This window comes from Nannospalax galili, unplaced genomic scaffold, assembly GCF_000622305.1.
Source record: "Nannospalax galili isolate Female #2095 unplaced genomic scaffold, S.galili_v1.0 scaffold195, whole genome shotgun sequence".
NCBI lineage: Eukaryota > Metazoa > Chordata > Mammalia > Rodentia > Spalacidae > Nannospalax > Nannospalax galili.
Genome location: NW_008335885.1, coordinates 816,028 through 833,176, shown reverse-complemented (window position 1 = coordinate 833,176; position 17,149 = coordinate 816,028). Strand labels below are relative to the sequence as shown.

Below are 17,149 nucleotides of genomic sequence, written 5' to 3'. Positions count from 1 at the left end.
TGTGTGATGCACACTTAAAATCTCAGCACTGGTGGAGGCAGGAGGATATGAACTTCAAGGTCATGCTACATAGCTGGTTTGAGAGCAACCTGGGATACCTTGTCTGAAAACAAAAAACAAGAGTTGGGTGTGGTGATACAGTCCTTTGACACAAGCACTCCAGAGGCAGAGGCTGATGGATCTCTTGAGTTTGTGAGATACTGGTTCTATAGCCTGGTCTATACAGAGTTCAAGATAGCCAGAGCTGCAAAGTGACTCAGTCTCAGTCATAAACAAGGGGCTGGAGAGATGGATGGTTCAGTGGTTAAGGGCACTTACTCTTCTTCCAGAGGACCTGCTTCAGTTCCCAGCATCCACAAGGAGGCTTCCAGCTGCTGTAACTCCAATTCCAGAGGGTTCAGTGCCCTCTTCTGTCATCTTCAGGCACTACATGCAGTGGTGTATTTACATACATGTAGGCAAAATACTCAGATAATATAAAACATAAAACCAGGAAAGAAGATAGGAGAGCAAGTATGTATATTTGTGTGGTGTGCTGCTGAATTGGAACCCAGGGCCAGTGATACTGCAAGGTCCACAATAGTCCTCCAGACTGGGAATAATCCAGTGGAAAAAATTACTCTGGCTAAATAGTGCCTGTGTTTCACACACTAATCGATGAGATGTTGACTTACATATTAACAGTTAAAATTTTGTTCCAGGCCAGCTAAGGCTACAGGGAGACCGTGTCTCAAAAAGAATGCCTTTTTTTCTTTCTTTTTTTTATTGTGCTTTTAAAACTTCATACAATATTTCCCACTCACATCCGGACCCTCCTCCCCCAAGAATACCTTATTTTTGAATTTTATTTTTTGATAGAGGATCTTGCCTTAGCCTCTGTGTGTTGTGAGTATAAGTCTGTACTTCTGAACCTTAATTTTATGCTGGATCTGGTGGTACATGCCAGTAATTGCAACATCCAGGAGACGAGGGTCAGCATTTAGGAGGCTGAGGTGCTTGCATGACTTTTAGGCAATTCTGGGCAATGTTAGGAACCTAGCCTCAACATACATGTACCTAGACATGTTAAATGTTTTTTGTGTTTTGTGTCTTTTCTTGAAACAGGGTCCCAGCTGGCTTGGGAATCACTATGTAAACCAAACTGGCCTCGATCTCACAGAGATCCACCTGTCTCTGTCTCCCAAGTGCTGGGATTTAAAGCACTGTGACTGAGACTGAGTCACTTTGTAACTCTGGCTGTCTTGAACTCTCTGTATAAACCAACACACATTAAGTGATTTACCAAAGTGGTTGTGTACATCTCCATAATATGTGTATAACCTTTTTAAAAATTTTAAAAATATTTTATATGTTATATATTGTGTTTTGTCTACATGTATCTAAGTGCTACACCTACAGAGGCCAGAAGAGGATATTGGAAACCCCACTCCCAACTGGAGTTCCAGATGATAGTTAAGTGCTATGTGGGTGTTGGGAATTGAACCTGCGTCCCTCTCTCCAGACCCTGTATATAGCCATCTTGATAAATGCAGCTGGCAAAATAGGTTCATGAAATATTTCACTAACAGTTTGGCAAATACTTTATGCTTAGCATATAAACTTACTAAATTTCTTTCTGAGTGCACAGAATTTTATTATGAAATTCCTGTACATACAACATAGAACAGTGTTCATACTTGCTGCCTGCCTCATTGTCTGTCTTTGCCGATCCTTTTTCTTTCCTCAAATAGTCCCCTTCTGCCTTCATGTGATGTTTATATGAATCTAAATTCTGTGTATGAGAGAAAATATTAACATGAATACTTCAGCACATGTAAGTTGTTGACATTGGAGAGTTTATGATGACAGGAGAGGCTGTCTGCAATTGCAGCCTCCCCTAAATAAAGGAAGAATGAAGGGTAAAGATGGGTTACTTTGGGTTGGGATTGGTAGAGAAAGCTTGTGAGAAAGATTTGAACAGTACAGTGAAGAAAATAGGGGCTGGAGAGATGGCTCAGTAGTTATATGAGCACTGGTTGGTCTTGCCAGAGGACCAGGGTTTGGTTTCCAGAACCTATATGGAGGCTAACAACCATCCTTAGTGGTCCATAACTCCAGTTCCCAGGAATCCGATGCCCTCTTCTGACCTCCGTGGCCATTGCAGGCAGGGGTGTGCTTTCTTGCATACATACACTTACACACATAACATAAAAATAATCCAAAAATAAATCCAAAGAAAAAAAGATGAGGTACTTTGCAGCATTATTTTATGGAGGTAAATAGAAGATAAAACTTCTATAATAAATGTCAAAGATGGTAGTTTATCAAACTACAGTGCTAAGTTGTATGCTATTGACGTTTTGAGCCTTGAAGTGGGTAGCATAACATAAATGCTTCCATAATGTAAAAAGATTAGATGAAATGAACAAAGGTGGAGCAAAGGGTGATAGCAAGCAATAGAAGGAGATCAAAAGACTTTTGAAGAAATGATACACTACCAGTGTTAGTCTATAGGTTTTATTCCAGCTTGTTTTATTTTGTTCAAATGGTCTTACTCTAGTCCAGGCTGTCCTTGAATTTGTAGCTGTCTTGAGAGTATTTTTTTGTCTCTTGAATCCTTATATATAGTGATAATACCTTGGATGAGAAAATCAAGATCTGAAATATTTTGATAAGCTAGGAAAGATAATTTACGCTGTGTACTTGACAGAAGTCAAATCCTGTGTAAAACTAATTTTATAATCAGTGGTGTGAGTCAGCAGTGTGGTTGCCAAGTAAGCCAAGCCTTACCTTAGATGTAAGGTAAAGCAGACCTCATACAGTAGAGATGTATGGTCTCTGAGTGAAAATTGGTTCTCAAGTTTATCTTAGGCTCCTCAATCTCAGTCTGCATATATCAATATTATATTATGGGTGGCCTTTTTAAGTCATTGTTGAGAGTGTCCACTTCTGTAGGTAGTTTCTCGTGCAATTACTAGGAATGGAATGATTAGTCAAACCTAAGTCCTAAGCTTTATATGTAAGCATACGTTGAGTAAGAAAGTAGATTTACTGAATTTTTATAGAAGTAGATTTTTGTTTTGGTATGAAGAAAAGTTTAATTAGATACTATAAATTAAAATTGACAGACTTGGTATGTAGTGGCTTTGCTGAAGAGAGGACTAAGTAAACACCTGGATTATGATTCCAAATCTCAGATGGCTAAATTTCTATGTATGTCTTTTTGTTTGGGGCTTTTTTTTTAAATTTTATTTTATGTGTATGAAAGTATTGCCTGCCTGTGTGTAAGTGCACCTGTGTTATGCAATGCCCACAGAGGTCAGAAGGCGTGGATCTCCTGGGACTGGAGTTAATGGATGGTTGTTAGCCACCATGTAGAGGCTGGGAATTGAACCTGGGTACTCTGCAAGTGTAGTCTTAGCCACTAAGCCATTTCTCCAGCCCCTGTCTTATGTTTTTGTGTTTTAAAAGTCTTTTCTGTGTGGGTGAATGTGAAAGTGGGTGTGAGAACGCTCACATGTTTGCATACCGTGATGCTTATGTGGTGGTTAGAGGACAACCTTGGGAGTTGTTTGAGACTGACACTTTTTGTACCAGACTAGCTGGCTGATGATCTTCCAGGGATTCTCCTGTCTCTGCCTCCAATCTCCCTTTAGGAGTGCTCCAGTTGGGTCCTACCATGTGTGGCTTTACATGAGCTCTGGGGATTTGAACCTCCATTCCTCATGCTTGTATGGCAAGCACTTTGCCCACTAAACTATCTTCCTAGTCCCTCTGTTTTGTGGTTTTAAGTGCTGAAACTATTAATGTCAGAATTCATTGTTTTTTTATACTTGGTCATATCACTCACTGTGGCATTGGGCCAGAAAGCTAGATTTGAAAGAAATTTCTAACGTCCACAATCCTTACTTTACTAGATATGAAAAACCTCACGTTTAGTTCATTCTTAATACCATTATGGTGTGCTGATAAACCCTCATTGCTTAAGGTAGTGCCAGTGTCTGAAAGTTAGGGTTTATCCATATTAAATTAGAGCGTCTTTTAAGGACAAGATTTTTTTTTACTTTTTCTGTTTATTTACTATATGAATATTTTGTCTGTATGTAAGTGTACTCATTTGTGCAGTGCCCTCGGAGGTCAGAGAGGGTGTCAGATCCCTTGGAGCTGGAATTATGAGTGGTTATTAGTCATCATATGGGGCCTGGGAACTATACCTGAGTCCTCTGCAAGAGTAGCTAGTGCTCTTAACCACTGAGCCATCTCTCCAGCTCCACCTTCCCTTTTGAATCAGGCTTGAAATGAGGTACTTGTTCTCTCATCCCCTTTTTCCCCTTGTCTTCCCGTCCCTTCTGCCCTTTCTAGTCTGTCTATGCAGCCAATGCCGATCTCCTGTCTCAGCCTAATATTACAGGGCACTTGGTTTTTTTTAGTTAAATGTGGGTGAAAGGGAATTATAACTAATAAACCATGCTAAGTTTTCATGTTATTCAAAGAAAATGATCATTCTTCATACCTTTTATTTTTGCCCTGTCTTGATTAGTTTGATTAGCAAGGCCTGTGATGATGGGTTGGAGGTAAAGAAATTGTTTTTCTGTGGACAATAATGGAAACACTATTTAGAAGTAGCGTTGTTAATGTTGGTGATTGGTGTGAACATTTGCAACATAGGTTGTCTCCTGTATATTCCTCAGCTCATTGTTGCCTTGACGCTTTTGTCAGGGTTGTCTTGGTCAATGTTGATTCTCAGTTGTCTTGTTGTTCCTGGATTTCCTGGGAGGTTTTTGTTTACTTTCAGTAATATTTTGTTGGCATAACCAAGAAGTCAAGCATTTGTGAATGTTTTAAAGTTAATAGCTTCTTGTGTTTAGAACATTTGGAGGAAGAATGAGAGAATATGAACCAAAAGCTTCTATTACCATCAAAATAACTTGTATCTGTCTACCTGAAAACATTTTTTATTTTTTTGCATTTCTTTTTTTGATTTTTTTTTTTTGTCAATTCTTAGAGTTACTTTAAGCCTTGCTGTTTGATGCTAAATTATGTGACTATTGGAGAGGGGCCACTACATGCTTAAGTACAATTTATTGTTTTCTTAGTTTAGCTGTTAAATCTGCTTATCCATAATCCCCTATAAGGATCAATTTAACCATAGCTTTAATGTTTTCAGAAATCAAGGAGGTTGGCTATATGAGGAAAAATCATATGGCAGGATTTGTTAGCCTTACCGTGACTGATATATTCAGGTGTCCTTTGTTAGAGTTGTCGGATGTTTACCAAGATCTCTGATTTAACCTTACCAATTACATACAAGGAGCAAGACCCTGCCTCCCAACTGTCAATCTGTGACAACAAGTAACATCAAATGTCTCTTGGGGGACACAATCATTCCTATTGAGTACTTTTGGCATATGTTAACATGAAAGTGCTTTTTTTGACCATCATACAACTTTGAGTTTCAAAGTGTTTGTTTGAGCTTAGTTCATTCCTAATGGTAGGAGTTGGCTGGTGGAAGTTTCAGGGAAGCATTTTTCTTTGAGGCTTGGAAGTTCAAAAATTTTGTATCTGAGAACCTTTGTGTATTAGATTTTGTGGAGAGAAAGGAAAAATAGCCTGGAATTTTAGGATGGATTTGATGTATTTGAACTTATCTCTCTGGGATAGTGACATTGAGTCTTTCTTTTCCAGTAGGCAAAATTTACAACTTTTCCAAAAGTTATGTCTTTCATGTTGCTATGAAAATTCAGATTGGTTCTTTATATGTATAGGAACAAAGTTGATTTTGAAGTCAGATGTATATGGGTTGGGTCAATAAATATTTGCTGTTGCTGTCGGTGTTATTAACGTTAACATTTTGAGGTGGCTTTAACTATATGATTCTACAATCTACCTTTCACATACAAGTTGGAAACTTTAGAGCTTTGGTTTGTAAGTAGTACAGTTGATACATAGTCTCTTTGACAGATTGTATTTTGCCTCTGCTCTTGAATCTCAACGATCTATAGGCAATGACTACTTGAAAATTAAGTTTATTTCTTATTATAGTTGTCTGTAGTTGATACCTGTGCTTTTTTTCCCCCCATTCGTGACTTTATTGTATATTTGGTGAAAATGAAATGGGAGAAAAGGGTTGGATTTTGAATACAAAGGAGCTCTTCTTTAGACTTAAGTTTTGAACACAAAAGTCCCTTATTGCAACATGGAAATAGAAAAATATATTTATGTATGTTATGATTACCTGGAAGGCAGAAAGCTTGCAATTCTTGAATAAGATTCTCTTGAATGTGAATACCTGATTGTGGAAGAATGACTTTGGAAGTTAAGATACTGTAGATTCAGCAGTTCTTAAGTACAATCTGCTACAAAATATTGCTAATTTATCAGGGTTCTTAGGTTTAAAGGATTCGACAATAAACTGTCATTAAATTCATAAGCTTGTTTCGTGTTTTTAAAGTCAGTTCTTGATGTTTCAGATGGTAAAGTTTTTGTCTTTTATTCCTTGGTGTTAATTGTACAAAGAAAGTCTTCATTATAACATTTCCATACAGTTATATAATGTAATTTTATCATACCCAGCTCTTCTATCGCTTTTACTCCACTCTGAGCCTGAGCCTTCTCTCCCTTTCACATCCGTAGTAGTCTTCGTATTTTCAAATGCTCCCCTCCCCATGTACATGAGAGAAAGGAACCTTTTTTTTTTTTTTTTTTTTTTTTTTTTTTTTTTTTGGTATTTTGGAGGAAGGTCCCCCCTAAGCCCCCGGCGTGCTTGAAATTCATTTTGTAGAACAGGTTGGCCTTCAACTCACAGAGCTCCCCCTGCCTCTGCCTCCCGAGTGCTGGGATTAAAGGCATGCACCACCACGCCTGGTAGGAAGTGTTTTTTTAACTATGAAAATACTCAATATAGTATTGTTAGAAAGCTTTACTTTTGCAGGGCACAGTGATGCACACCTTAAATCCCAGGCAGAGGCAGGAAAATCTCTGTGAGATCAGGCCAGCCTGGTCTACATAGCAAGCTCTAGGCCAGCAGGGGCTAAAGGGGGACCCTCTTTCAAAAAAACAAAAAAAAAAAAAAAAAAAAAAAGTTTTACTTTTGAAAAAGGTGCATGTAAGATTAAGACTCTTCTATAATGAATTACCAAATTGATGTAATTTAAAAATATGGTACTTTTTCCCACCTTTTAGTATAATAATCATGAAATTCGTTCCGGAAAACACATCGGTGTCTGCATCTCAGTTGCCAACAATAGGCTTTTTGTGGGCTCTATTCCTAAGAGTAAAACCAAGGAACAGATTCTTGAAGAATTTAGCAAAGTGACAGGTATGTTGGATTTATTTGGAGGGAGGTATGATGTTTAATAATGAACATATTTTTGTGCTAAGCATTGTTCTAAACACTATTTGTTCACTAAGTGAATTTTCACCACAACTTTATAAGGTTAGGTAACCACTTTTTAGATAAGCAGGCAAGCTCATGTTACAGAAAGTTAAGCAGTTTAGTAAAGAACACAGGTCTGGGAATATGGCTGAGTTGGTAGAGAGTTTTTGTCTATCATTCACAAAGCTCCAGGTTGTATCACCACTGCATAAAGCCAGGTGTGGTGGTAGCATTTGGGAGGGGGAGGCAGGAAGACCAGAAGCTTTAAGTTGTCTTTGGCTATGCTACAACAGTGAGTTTGAGACCAACCTATGCTATATGAGACTGTGTCTCACAAAACAGTAAAAGAAAACATAGGAATGCAGCTATGGGATTTGAATTCAGTCTGCAAAATTTTTGTTGAACTTCCCTTGTTTTGCATTTATTTCTGTGTTTTTAGGTGTTAGTTGATAATTCTTTTTTTCCATGTTAAAGGAGTATTATTATAAGCAGAGGTTATACATTGTTAATATGGCATAATTTCTTGGAGCTGTTCATCTACCTACAGTGTTCAGCAAATTACCTCTTAACAGGTATTTTTCTAAATACTTACGAAGGTTTTTATCTGTCTCTCTGTGATGTACTTACTGGAATCTAAACAGTCCTTGGGACTAGTTCAAAAATACATTGTTTTCATGGTTTAGAAAATGTGGACAGGGTTGATTTTATAAAATTAGTGGGGCCTTTTTTTTTTTATTGTGCTTTAATTTATTTGAGACAGCATCTGTCTTAAATAGTTTAGGACTTGTCCGTTGTAACCTCTGAGTTGAGATTACAGGTTTGCTTGTGTTGGTAACTTTTAAAAATAGTAGCCCTTTGTAAAAGTGGCTAGCTTAGGAAATTATTTCTTTTTTTAAAATTTTTAAATGTGTTTTTTTTTTTTCTAAAAATTTTACTCATTTTTAGTGTATGAGTGTATTGCCTGCATGTGTGTAAGTGTACCACATCCTGCAATGCCTGCAGAGGTCATCAGAGGGCATTGGTTACAGATGGTTATTAGCTACCATGTGGGTGCTGGGAATCAAACCCTGTAAGAGCAGCCAGTGCTATTAACTGCTGAACCATCTCTGTAGCCCCCGGAAATTATATCTTCTTTATATAGTATCTTAGGACAAGTCCTTTGATCTTAAGTATTTTTGCCAGCCAGTTACTTCATTGGAATGGTTGCTTAATTTCAGAGGGTCTCACAGATGTCATTTTATACCACCAACCGGATGACAAGAAGAAAAACAGAGGCTTTTGCTTTCTTGAATATGAAGATCACAAAACAGCTGCCCAAGCAAGGCGTAGGTTAATGAGTGGTAAAGTCAAAGTCTGGGGAAATGTTGGAACTGTTGAATGGGCTGATCCTATAGAAGATCCTGATCCTGAAGTTATGGCAAAGGTAATCGATAGTTAACTTGAAACAATTTTTGTGGGGTTGATGGATGGAGTCAAAGAAAGCTTAACAAGTGAATTGTCCACATTGTTTTAAATGATGTTTCTGGAGGTAAGAGAAGTGCTCTTTACTAAGGGATTAGGGCTAAACATTAGAAATGTATTGCATGGGAAGTGAATGGAAATTTGTGGACGCTTAACATATTGTTAGCTCATGATTAACTAGTTAGCTTATGCTCATAGAGACGGTTCACTTCCATATTTGGTAGATTCAAAGAGGACTTTTGCATATTTGAGAACGATGTGATTAGCTTACTTGGGTTTTTTTTTTTCTTCTTCTTCTCTTTTTGGTGTTTTTTTGAGACAGGGTCTCCCTGTGGCCCCAGCTGGCCTGGAACTCAGAGATGCGCTTGCCTCCCGAGTGCTGGGAATGAAGATGTGCACCACCATGTTTTTTTTTTTTTTTCTTATTAAGCTTACATATTTGTTTTTGTTGTAAGTCCTACTCCTAAAAAATAGTGAACTTTACTGACCTTGAGTGTCAGTATAAATAACAAGCCTCTTACCAGTATTATAAGTACTTTTTCCTCCAAGGTTTTGAAAACAGGTCCTAATTAATTTTGATCACCTGTATTATGTTAAACGCTAAACAACCCTTCTAGAGGGCATACCAGTCACAATTTTTTTCTTTTGGTCTTTTTGAGACAGGGTCTCCTTGTAGCTCCAGCCAGTCTGGACTCGCTTTGTGGGCCAAGCTGGCCTTGAACTCATGGAGAGCCGCCTGCATCTACCTCCTGAGTGCTGGTATTAATGGTGTGCACCACTACGCCCTGCACACGATTCACATTTTTGAAATGTCTTCCTTTTTAATTATGAAATAATGGCTAAAATTTTAATATTAAACATATAGTATATGCTTTTTTCCCTTTAAGTAGATGTTAGTTATATAACAAAATTGAGCAGAAAGTAGAGAAAATTCTTTTTTCTTTTTTAAAAACATGTTTTATTATTTTATGTGTATGAATATATTGCCTGCATGTATGTAAGTGTACCTGTGTCGTACAATTCCTAAGGAGGTCAGAAGTCAGATCCCCCTGCATCCGGAGTTACAGACAGTTGTTAGCTGCCGTGTGGATATTGGGAATTGAACCCAGATTCTCTTCTAGAGCAGCCAGTGCTCTTAACTGCTGAGCCATCTCTCCAGCCCCTGAACATTCTTGTATACTTTGCTTCTGGACTTCATTCTTTTCCTCACTGTCAACATCCTATCTATCATGTGTTTGTTAAAATTGAACCAGCATTGAGTATCCAGAAACACATAGCTTCATTGGGGTTCCTTACTCTTGGTATACTTTAGGGCTTTTTGAAAAATGCTTAATTATGTGTGTTAGATCATTTATTATCTCAAAATACTTGGTACAATCAACTTACAAGGAAGAAAGGTTTATTTGGGTTCATAGTTTCTCAGGTTTCAATCCATGGTTGCTTGGCACCTTGGTTCTGGGCTTTGTAGTTGAGGAAGCTTCCTGACTCTTGGCAGGTAGGAATCAAAAAAGAAAGGAAGAAGAGGGTCTGGGGTCCTTTACCCCCTTTAAGGGCACATCTCCAATTACCTCATTTTCAGCAGGCCACAACTCCTAAAGGTTCTGCATCTTCTTCAAACACCACAGGCTCAGGAGCAGGCCTTTAACACATGGGCCTTTTGGGGGACAAAAGATCCAAATTAAAATATATAACAACAATGATATCATAAAAATTGTTTTACTGCCTTGTCTGAAAATCCTCTGTGCTTTCCTGTTCATCTATACCCTTCAAATCTTGACAGTCTTTGATCTTACTGTCTTATATTTTTCAGAATGTCATGTAATTGGAATCATGTAGTAGAGACACCTCAGAGTGGTGGCTTTAACATTAGTATGCATTTAAGGGTCCTCTTTCTTTTTTGTGATTTTTTTTAACTCTATTTCTCTATTGATAAAATTTTCATTCAGTGTGTTTGTCCATGCTCTGAAGGATATATCTTGGTTGTTTCTAATTTTGGGCAGTTAATAAGGCTTTAAGAAGCATCTAGATGCAGGTTTTTGTGTGAATGTACACTATCAACTCCTTTGTGTAAGCAGCAGGGAATAGCAATGAAGGATCATATGTTAAGAATATATTTAATATTGTATAAAAGTCCCAAACTATCTTCTACATGGGCTGTACCATTTTGTATCGCTTCATCTGAACAAGTTTCTCTTCTTCCACATCTCCACCTACATTGGGTGTCTTAGTGTAATTCCAATTCCAATAGATGTGTAGTTTTAAAATTTCACTGTTTTAACTTGCTAGTTCTTTAATGGTAAATGATGAGCATATTTTCGTAGTAGAGCTTATTTGGTAACGTGTCTGTTTTAGAAATTTTGATCGGATGCAGCAATTTCTTTCATTCCTATGCGAAGGAATTGAAAAGTACTTTTATTTTTTGCTTTTTAAAAATGTTTAATGTTCGGGCTACATGTGGGAAGACCCTGTCTCAAAAAGACCAAAAAAAGGTTTCTGGTGTTCTAGTGGTTATGGTTCAAGTTTTAACTTCACTTGGTGGGGTGGTAGCATCTTGGAAGGAAATTGAGTTCTTTGGAAGTATTCAGGGAATTTGCATTTTTATTTCAGGTAAAAGTGTTGTTTGTACGCAACCTTGCCAATACTGTAACAGAAGAAATTTTAGAAAAGGCATTTAGTCAGTTTGGAAAACTGGAACGAGTGAAGAAACTGAAAGATTATGCTTTCATTCATTTTGATGAACGAGATGGTGCTGTCAAGGTAAATAAGTGGTAGAAATTAGACATAAATGAACATTTTTAGTCATTGTAGAATTAATACATTTTAGAAATTGGATGAAATGCTAAGGTTTTGAAACATACCTAAGCAAATCTTTATTTGATCTTTCCCAATTTTCTTAGTAAAACTAGAGAAGAGAACTTTAGATAAAACCTATTTTTAAATCTAGTTGCTTGAGGTTTTCAGTGTCAGTGATTTTTTTTTTTTAAGTTTTAAATTATATTTCTTTTGATAGGCTTGCTTTTATTGATTACTGTCTTGATTTTTAAAGGCTATGGAAGAAATGAATGGCAAAGACTTGGAGGGAGAAAATATTGAAATAGTTTTTGCTAAGCCACCAGATCAGAAAAGGAAAGAAAGAAAAGCCCAGAGGCAAGCAGCAAAGAATCAAATGTGAGTAAAATTTTTATTTTAAAAAATTGCATATATTTTAGTTTTGTTATAAAATAACAGGTATTACTGAAACTTTTCAATCAAATCCATCAATTACCTTTTAAAGACCACTTGAATTGAAAACTTTGAGCCACAGACAAGTTTCAGGATCTAAATAAATGTTTACTAAGCTCTTGCTGTTGACTATATTTGTCAAGGTTGTGATAATTTTAAAAACTCTTAATTTTACTAGATGAAAGTCAGTCTTGAATTTTACTTGTATATAGTGCTCTGACAGCATGTCTTAATATTTTTGGCAAAGCCAGAATTTTTGGAGAGGTAGAGAATATTAAGTCTCATAAAGAGTGTTTGTACCAGAAAGAGGGTTTTTTTTTTTTTTCTTTCTTTTTCCTCTTTTTAAATTTTTTTTTTATGTGTATGAGTGTATTGCCTGCATGTATGTGACTGCACCCGTGTCATGCAGTGCCGCAGAGGTCAGAAGAGGGCTTCGGATTCCTCTGGAACTGGAATTAAGGACCGTTTGTAGCCGCCATGTGGGTGCTGGGAATCGAACCCAAGTCCTCTACAAGACCAGCCAGTACTCTTAACCTCTGAGCCGTCTCTCCAGTCCCCTCCCTCTTTTAAAATATTTTATTTATTTATTTTTTATTTTATGTGTATGAGTGTCTTGCCTGCATGTGTATGAGTGCACCATGTCATTTAGTGCATGACTTGGAGGTCAGAAGAGGGCATCAGATTCCCCTGGAACTGGAGTTAAGGACAGTTCATGGCCGCTGTGTGGGTGCTGGGAATTGAACCTGGGTCCTCTGCAAGAGCAGTCAGTACTCTTAATCGCTGAGCCACCTCTCCAGACCTAGAAAGAGGCTTCTTTTTAAAATTTTTTTTTGGTCTTTTTGAGACAGGGTCTCCCTGTAGCCCCAGCTGTCCTGGAACTCACTATGTAGACCAGGCTGGCCTTGAACCCATAGAGATCCTCCTGTCTCTGCCTCCCGAGTGCTGGAATTAAAGGTGTGCGCCACTATGCCCGGCCTTAGAAAGAGGTTTCTTTAACAGCATATAATACCTCTTGTCACCCCAAAATTTTGTGTTACTAGTAGATCTTGAGAAGTGAAATGCATATAGATCGTTAAATATTAAGAGAAAAAGTAGTGGGGCTTAAGATGATTCAGTGTTTAAAGAGTGCTTGCTGCTCTTCCAGAGGACCCTGGTTCCATATCCAGCACCCACATGGCTTCTTCTGTTAACTCCAATTACAGGGGATCCAGCACATTCTCCTGGCCTCTGAGCATTGCCCACATGTGGTGCACTTATACATGTATTCAAAACACTCCACATCTAAAAATCTTTTTAAAAAATATTTTGCTATTTTTATGTGTGTGTATTCCCTGCATGTAGGTAAGTGCATTTGTGTTGCGCAGTGCCCACAGAGGACAGAAGAGGCTGTTGGATCCCCTGGAACTGGATTTACGGACAGTTGTTAGCTACCATGTGGGTGCTAGGTTTTGATCCCCAGTCTTCTGCAAGAGCAGTCAGTCTCCAGCCCCCTAAAAATAAGTCTTCAAACAAACAAAAAAACTAATAACAATACGAAAAGTAGCAGGGTGGAGAGATGACTCAAAAATTAAGAGTGCTTGTTGTTTTTCCAGAGGACTGGTGTTGAATTCCCAGTGCTTAGAGTTGCCTGTAACTTCAGCTCCAGGGCCTCTGAGCTCTCTTTTAGCATCTGTGGACACACATATACACATACAGATATACATACATATAAATAAAAACAAAACCTTTAAACAGGCTTACACAAGCAGATGTGGAATAAAATACTAATTGCCAAGACCTCGGGGGGGGGGGCGGTTTAAAGTAAGTAAGGGTGGGGGGCAAGGTGCCATTGAGACTGATGTCTTCTGTTCCATTCCCCATACCCACATGGTGGAGGGAGAGAGACAGTTTCCTGTAAGTTGTCCTCTGACGTGCGCACATGTACTGTGTGTGCACAAATGCAAAAAAAGGTGAAGAAAGGGCTGGCAATGATGGCTCAGTGCTTCACACTGAGCCTGAAGACCTGAGTTCAGTCCCCAGACTCTAATGTGGAAGGAGAGCACTGACTCCTGCAAGGTGGCCTCTGCTTTCCACATGCTCGCTATGGCGTGTGTGCTGGGGGTACAGTCCATACCTCTGCACATCTCTCACACAAATACAAATAAGAAGGCAGAGAAAGCTTAGTTGGGTATAATAATTGACAGTGATACTTTACTAATTGTTAATTAGGGAGAAAGACTGATAATTTCTATTTACTATAAGAACAATAATTAATGATAGTATTTAAGTTCAGTTTTCTCTGAGTTTCAAAAGAAAAAAAGATCCTTCTATGTGTGGCTGTTACTTTATAATCAAAGAAGTTATCAAATTCTAATTAATGCAGTTTGTTGAGTGTTAAGTTGAAGGGTGTTAATTTCTGAACCTTAATAACTTCAATCCTAAATTGATATTAAATTCTATAAAATACCTGGTATTGTGAATATCAGTGGGATCCATACTTTTTCAAGGACTAAAGAAATGTGCTTTATCGGTTTTGTGGTAGTATAAAAGAAGAAACCACTTTTCATGCTCTTAATTTAAATTGCAAACCCATGGAATATACTGTATGTAATATGAATAATGCCATTTTCAGAAAGCAGATAAAGTAACTTTATCAGAAACTATTAAAGTAGCATCAGCATTTAAGTACAAGAAATTGTTTTAGATTTGTGATTAGAGCAGTTACGTTTTGGACTTGATAAAAGACAGTGGTAAACAGCATTTAGAGGATCTGTTGGTATGTGAAAAGGACAACAAGCTAGAAGGCAAGATTGTACTTAAGGCTTGTAACTTACTACTCATTTGCTGTTTTTCAAAAAATGTGTAAGATTGAACGTGTATTTGTGAATACATACAGCATCTCTCTGAGTTTGGTAGTCTGTTACCCAGTTTTAGATGAACAAACTGAGGCACAGAAGTAACCTTTTCTTGATCAGTCATACTAAGTATTTCTGGCCTCAGCTCCCAATCTAACCAGTCATACCACTCTTTCTCTGTCCTTGCGTTAACTGACCTTTTGGGCTGGTTATGGGGCTTTCTTTTGTACTAAAGGATATTTAGTAGCATCCCTGACTTTTAGATAACAGTAGCAAATCACCCCAATCCCATCCCAATTTATTCTAGATATTACCAAATGTATCTAGTGGTTGAGGTAGGGACAGCACCATTATTCTGGTGAGAATCATTGCATGGATTGGTTGCTGGGCTTGTATATTATATAAGTCAGGAAAAGATATGTTATGGTAAAACAAAACTCCATCAAAAAAAGGTATGAAAACCTGTTTAATTAGAATAGCAATTTTGTATGTCAGTTGTTGGAATAGGAAAAGGCTGTACTTTTTTTTGTCTTTTTGAGACAGGGTCTCTTGTAGCCCCAGATGGCCTGAAACTTGCTATGTAGACGAGGCTGGCCTCGAACTTAAAGAGATATGCCTACCTCCAGAGTACTGGGATTAAAGGCATGCACCACCAAGCCTGCCATAGACTATTATATTTAACTGGTAGGTGAGCTACCAAAATCACGAAGGTGGTTTTCCTAGGGTGAAGCTCATCCATTGTACTCTGGATATGCTGAACTCTGTGATTTCCTTAAATGTGGAAACTTGAGAGCATACTTGTGGTTATGGGGGACTGCATTCATGTTCTTCCCTTAATTAAAAAAATGTTATTTTGGGGTTTCCTGAGATAGCTCAGCTTGTTGCTAAGCTTGATGACCTGAGAACTGGAACTCACATGGTAGGAGGTGAGAACCAGAACCAACTCCTAAAAGTTGTCCTCTGGTCTCCACATGTGCATGGACCATGGCATTCTCCTGCCCCGCCCCCAAAGAAATAAATATATAATAATTTTGTAAGGAAAATAACTATAAAAATATTGAAAAAGATATCCTAGCGTTAGGGAACATGAATTAGACTAGTAAAGAGTTTTAGTTCTTTTTAGATACCGTGTAAACACGGTTTGTTTTTTTTTTAAATGATTGCTGTCTCTTTTTTTAATTTGGTTGTTTTGAGACAGTGTCTCCGTGTACACCCAGGTAGCTTGGAACTCACTATGTAGATCATGAGATCTTTTTTTGTGTTTATGTGGGCAGTGGAAGATTGTAGAAAAACAATGCAGATTTTTTTTCTTTTTTTTTCCCTTTTTGGTCCTTTTGAGACAGGGCCTTCCTGTAGTCGCAGCTGGCTTGGAACTCACAGAAATCCACCTGCCTCTGGGTCCCAAGTGCTGGGATTAAAGACATGCGCCACCACGTCCAGTAAAGATTTTTTAAATAAAGGCTGCATAGGCAAATCATTTCCTATTAGGTAGATCATCTCAGGTATGATGAAATACTGCATTTGTTTTACAGTTGCTGTTTGTTATGGAGAAAGGACCAGACTTTGCTTTTTAAGATTTTACTGATTAACATGATTGTCAGGGTGGGGAAATTTATAAGATCTTTTAGCCATTTTGCTATAATAAACTATGCTCACAACAGATTTTGACCATTTGCTTGTCCTACTTGATGTTTTTATTTTATTTTATAATAAATGGCCTTTGTGTATTAGGAGTACAGTAGAGGAAATGCAATTCATAGTGACAAATTGGTTAGCCTACCAGTTTATAAAACTTCTGTTACAGAAATTACAGGCCTGTAAAATTGTGAGGGGATAGATAAGGTTCATAACTAGAGACTTGTGATATTTTTGAATATCTATTAATATCCTGGTTTTCAGATTTTTTTTTTTATTGCTAAGAACTAACATAGTGCAAATAATTTTGAATTAAAGTTTCATAAAATGGGCTGGAGAGATGGCTCAGTGGTTAAGAGGTCTGACTGCTCTTGCAGAGGATCTCTGTTCGAGTCCCAGCACCCACATGGTAGCTATGAACTTTCCTTAACTCCAGTTCCAGGGGAATCCAATGCCCTCCTGTGACCTCTGGCATTGCATGACATGGGTGCACTCACATACATGTAGGTAGTACACTCATACACATAAAATAAAGAAAAATTTCATAAAACAGCCAGGCATGGTGGTGCACACTTTCAGTCTCAGAGCTGTAGAGGCAGGCAGGTGGAAGCCAACCTGGTCTGCATATAAATGACACCCTGTT

General features: G+C 37.8%; 1 protein-coding gene and 1 non-coding gene across 6 annotated transcripts in view; both read left to right on the top strand.

The window, feature by feature from the left end:
- Window positions 1-17,149, top strand: part of Syncrip (synaptotagmin binding cytoplasmic RNA interacting protein) — a 36,897-nt gene that overhangs the window by 12,618 nt on the left and 7,130 nt on the right. For all 5 annotated transcript variants that reach the window (XM_008830672.3, XM_008830671.3, XM_008830673.3 and 2 more), the window contains 4 exons: window positions 7,162-7,297; window positions 8,572-8,777; window positions 11,423-11,572; window positions 11,862-11,983. In XM_008830672.3, the coding sequence (XP_008828894.1) occupies window positions 7,162-7,297; window positions 8,572-8,777; window positions 11,423-11,572; window positions 11,862-11,983 (614 nt within the window). The remainder of the gene's footprint in view (window positions 1-7,161; window positions 7,298-8,571; window positions 8,778-11,422; window positions 11,573-11,861; window positions 11,984-17,149) is intronic.
- LOC115069937 lies at window positions 15,545-15,706 on the top strand. The gene has a single exon (XR_003849173.1). It is a non-coding gene; the product is annotated as a U1 spliceosomal RNA (small nuclear RNA).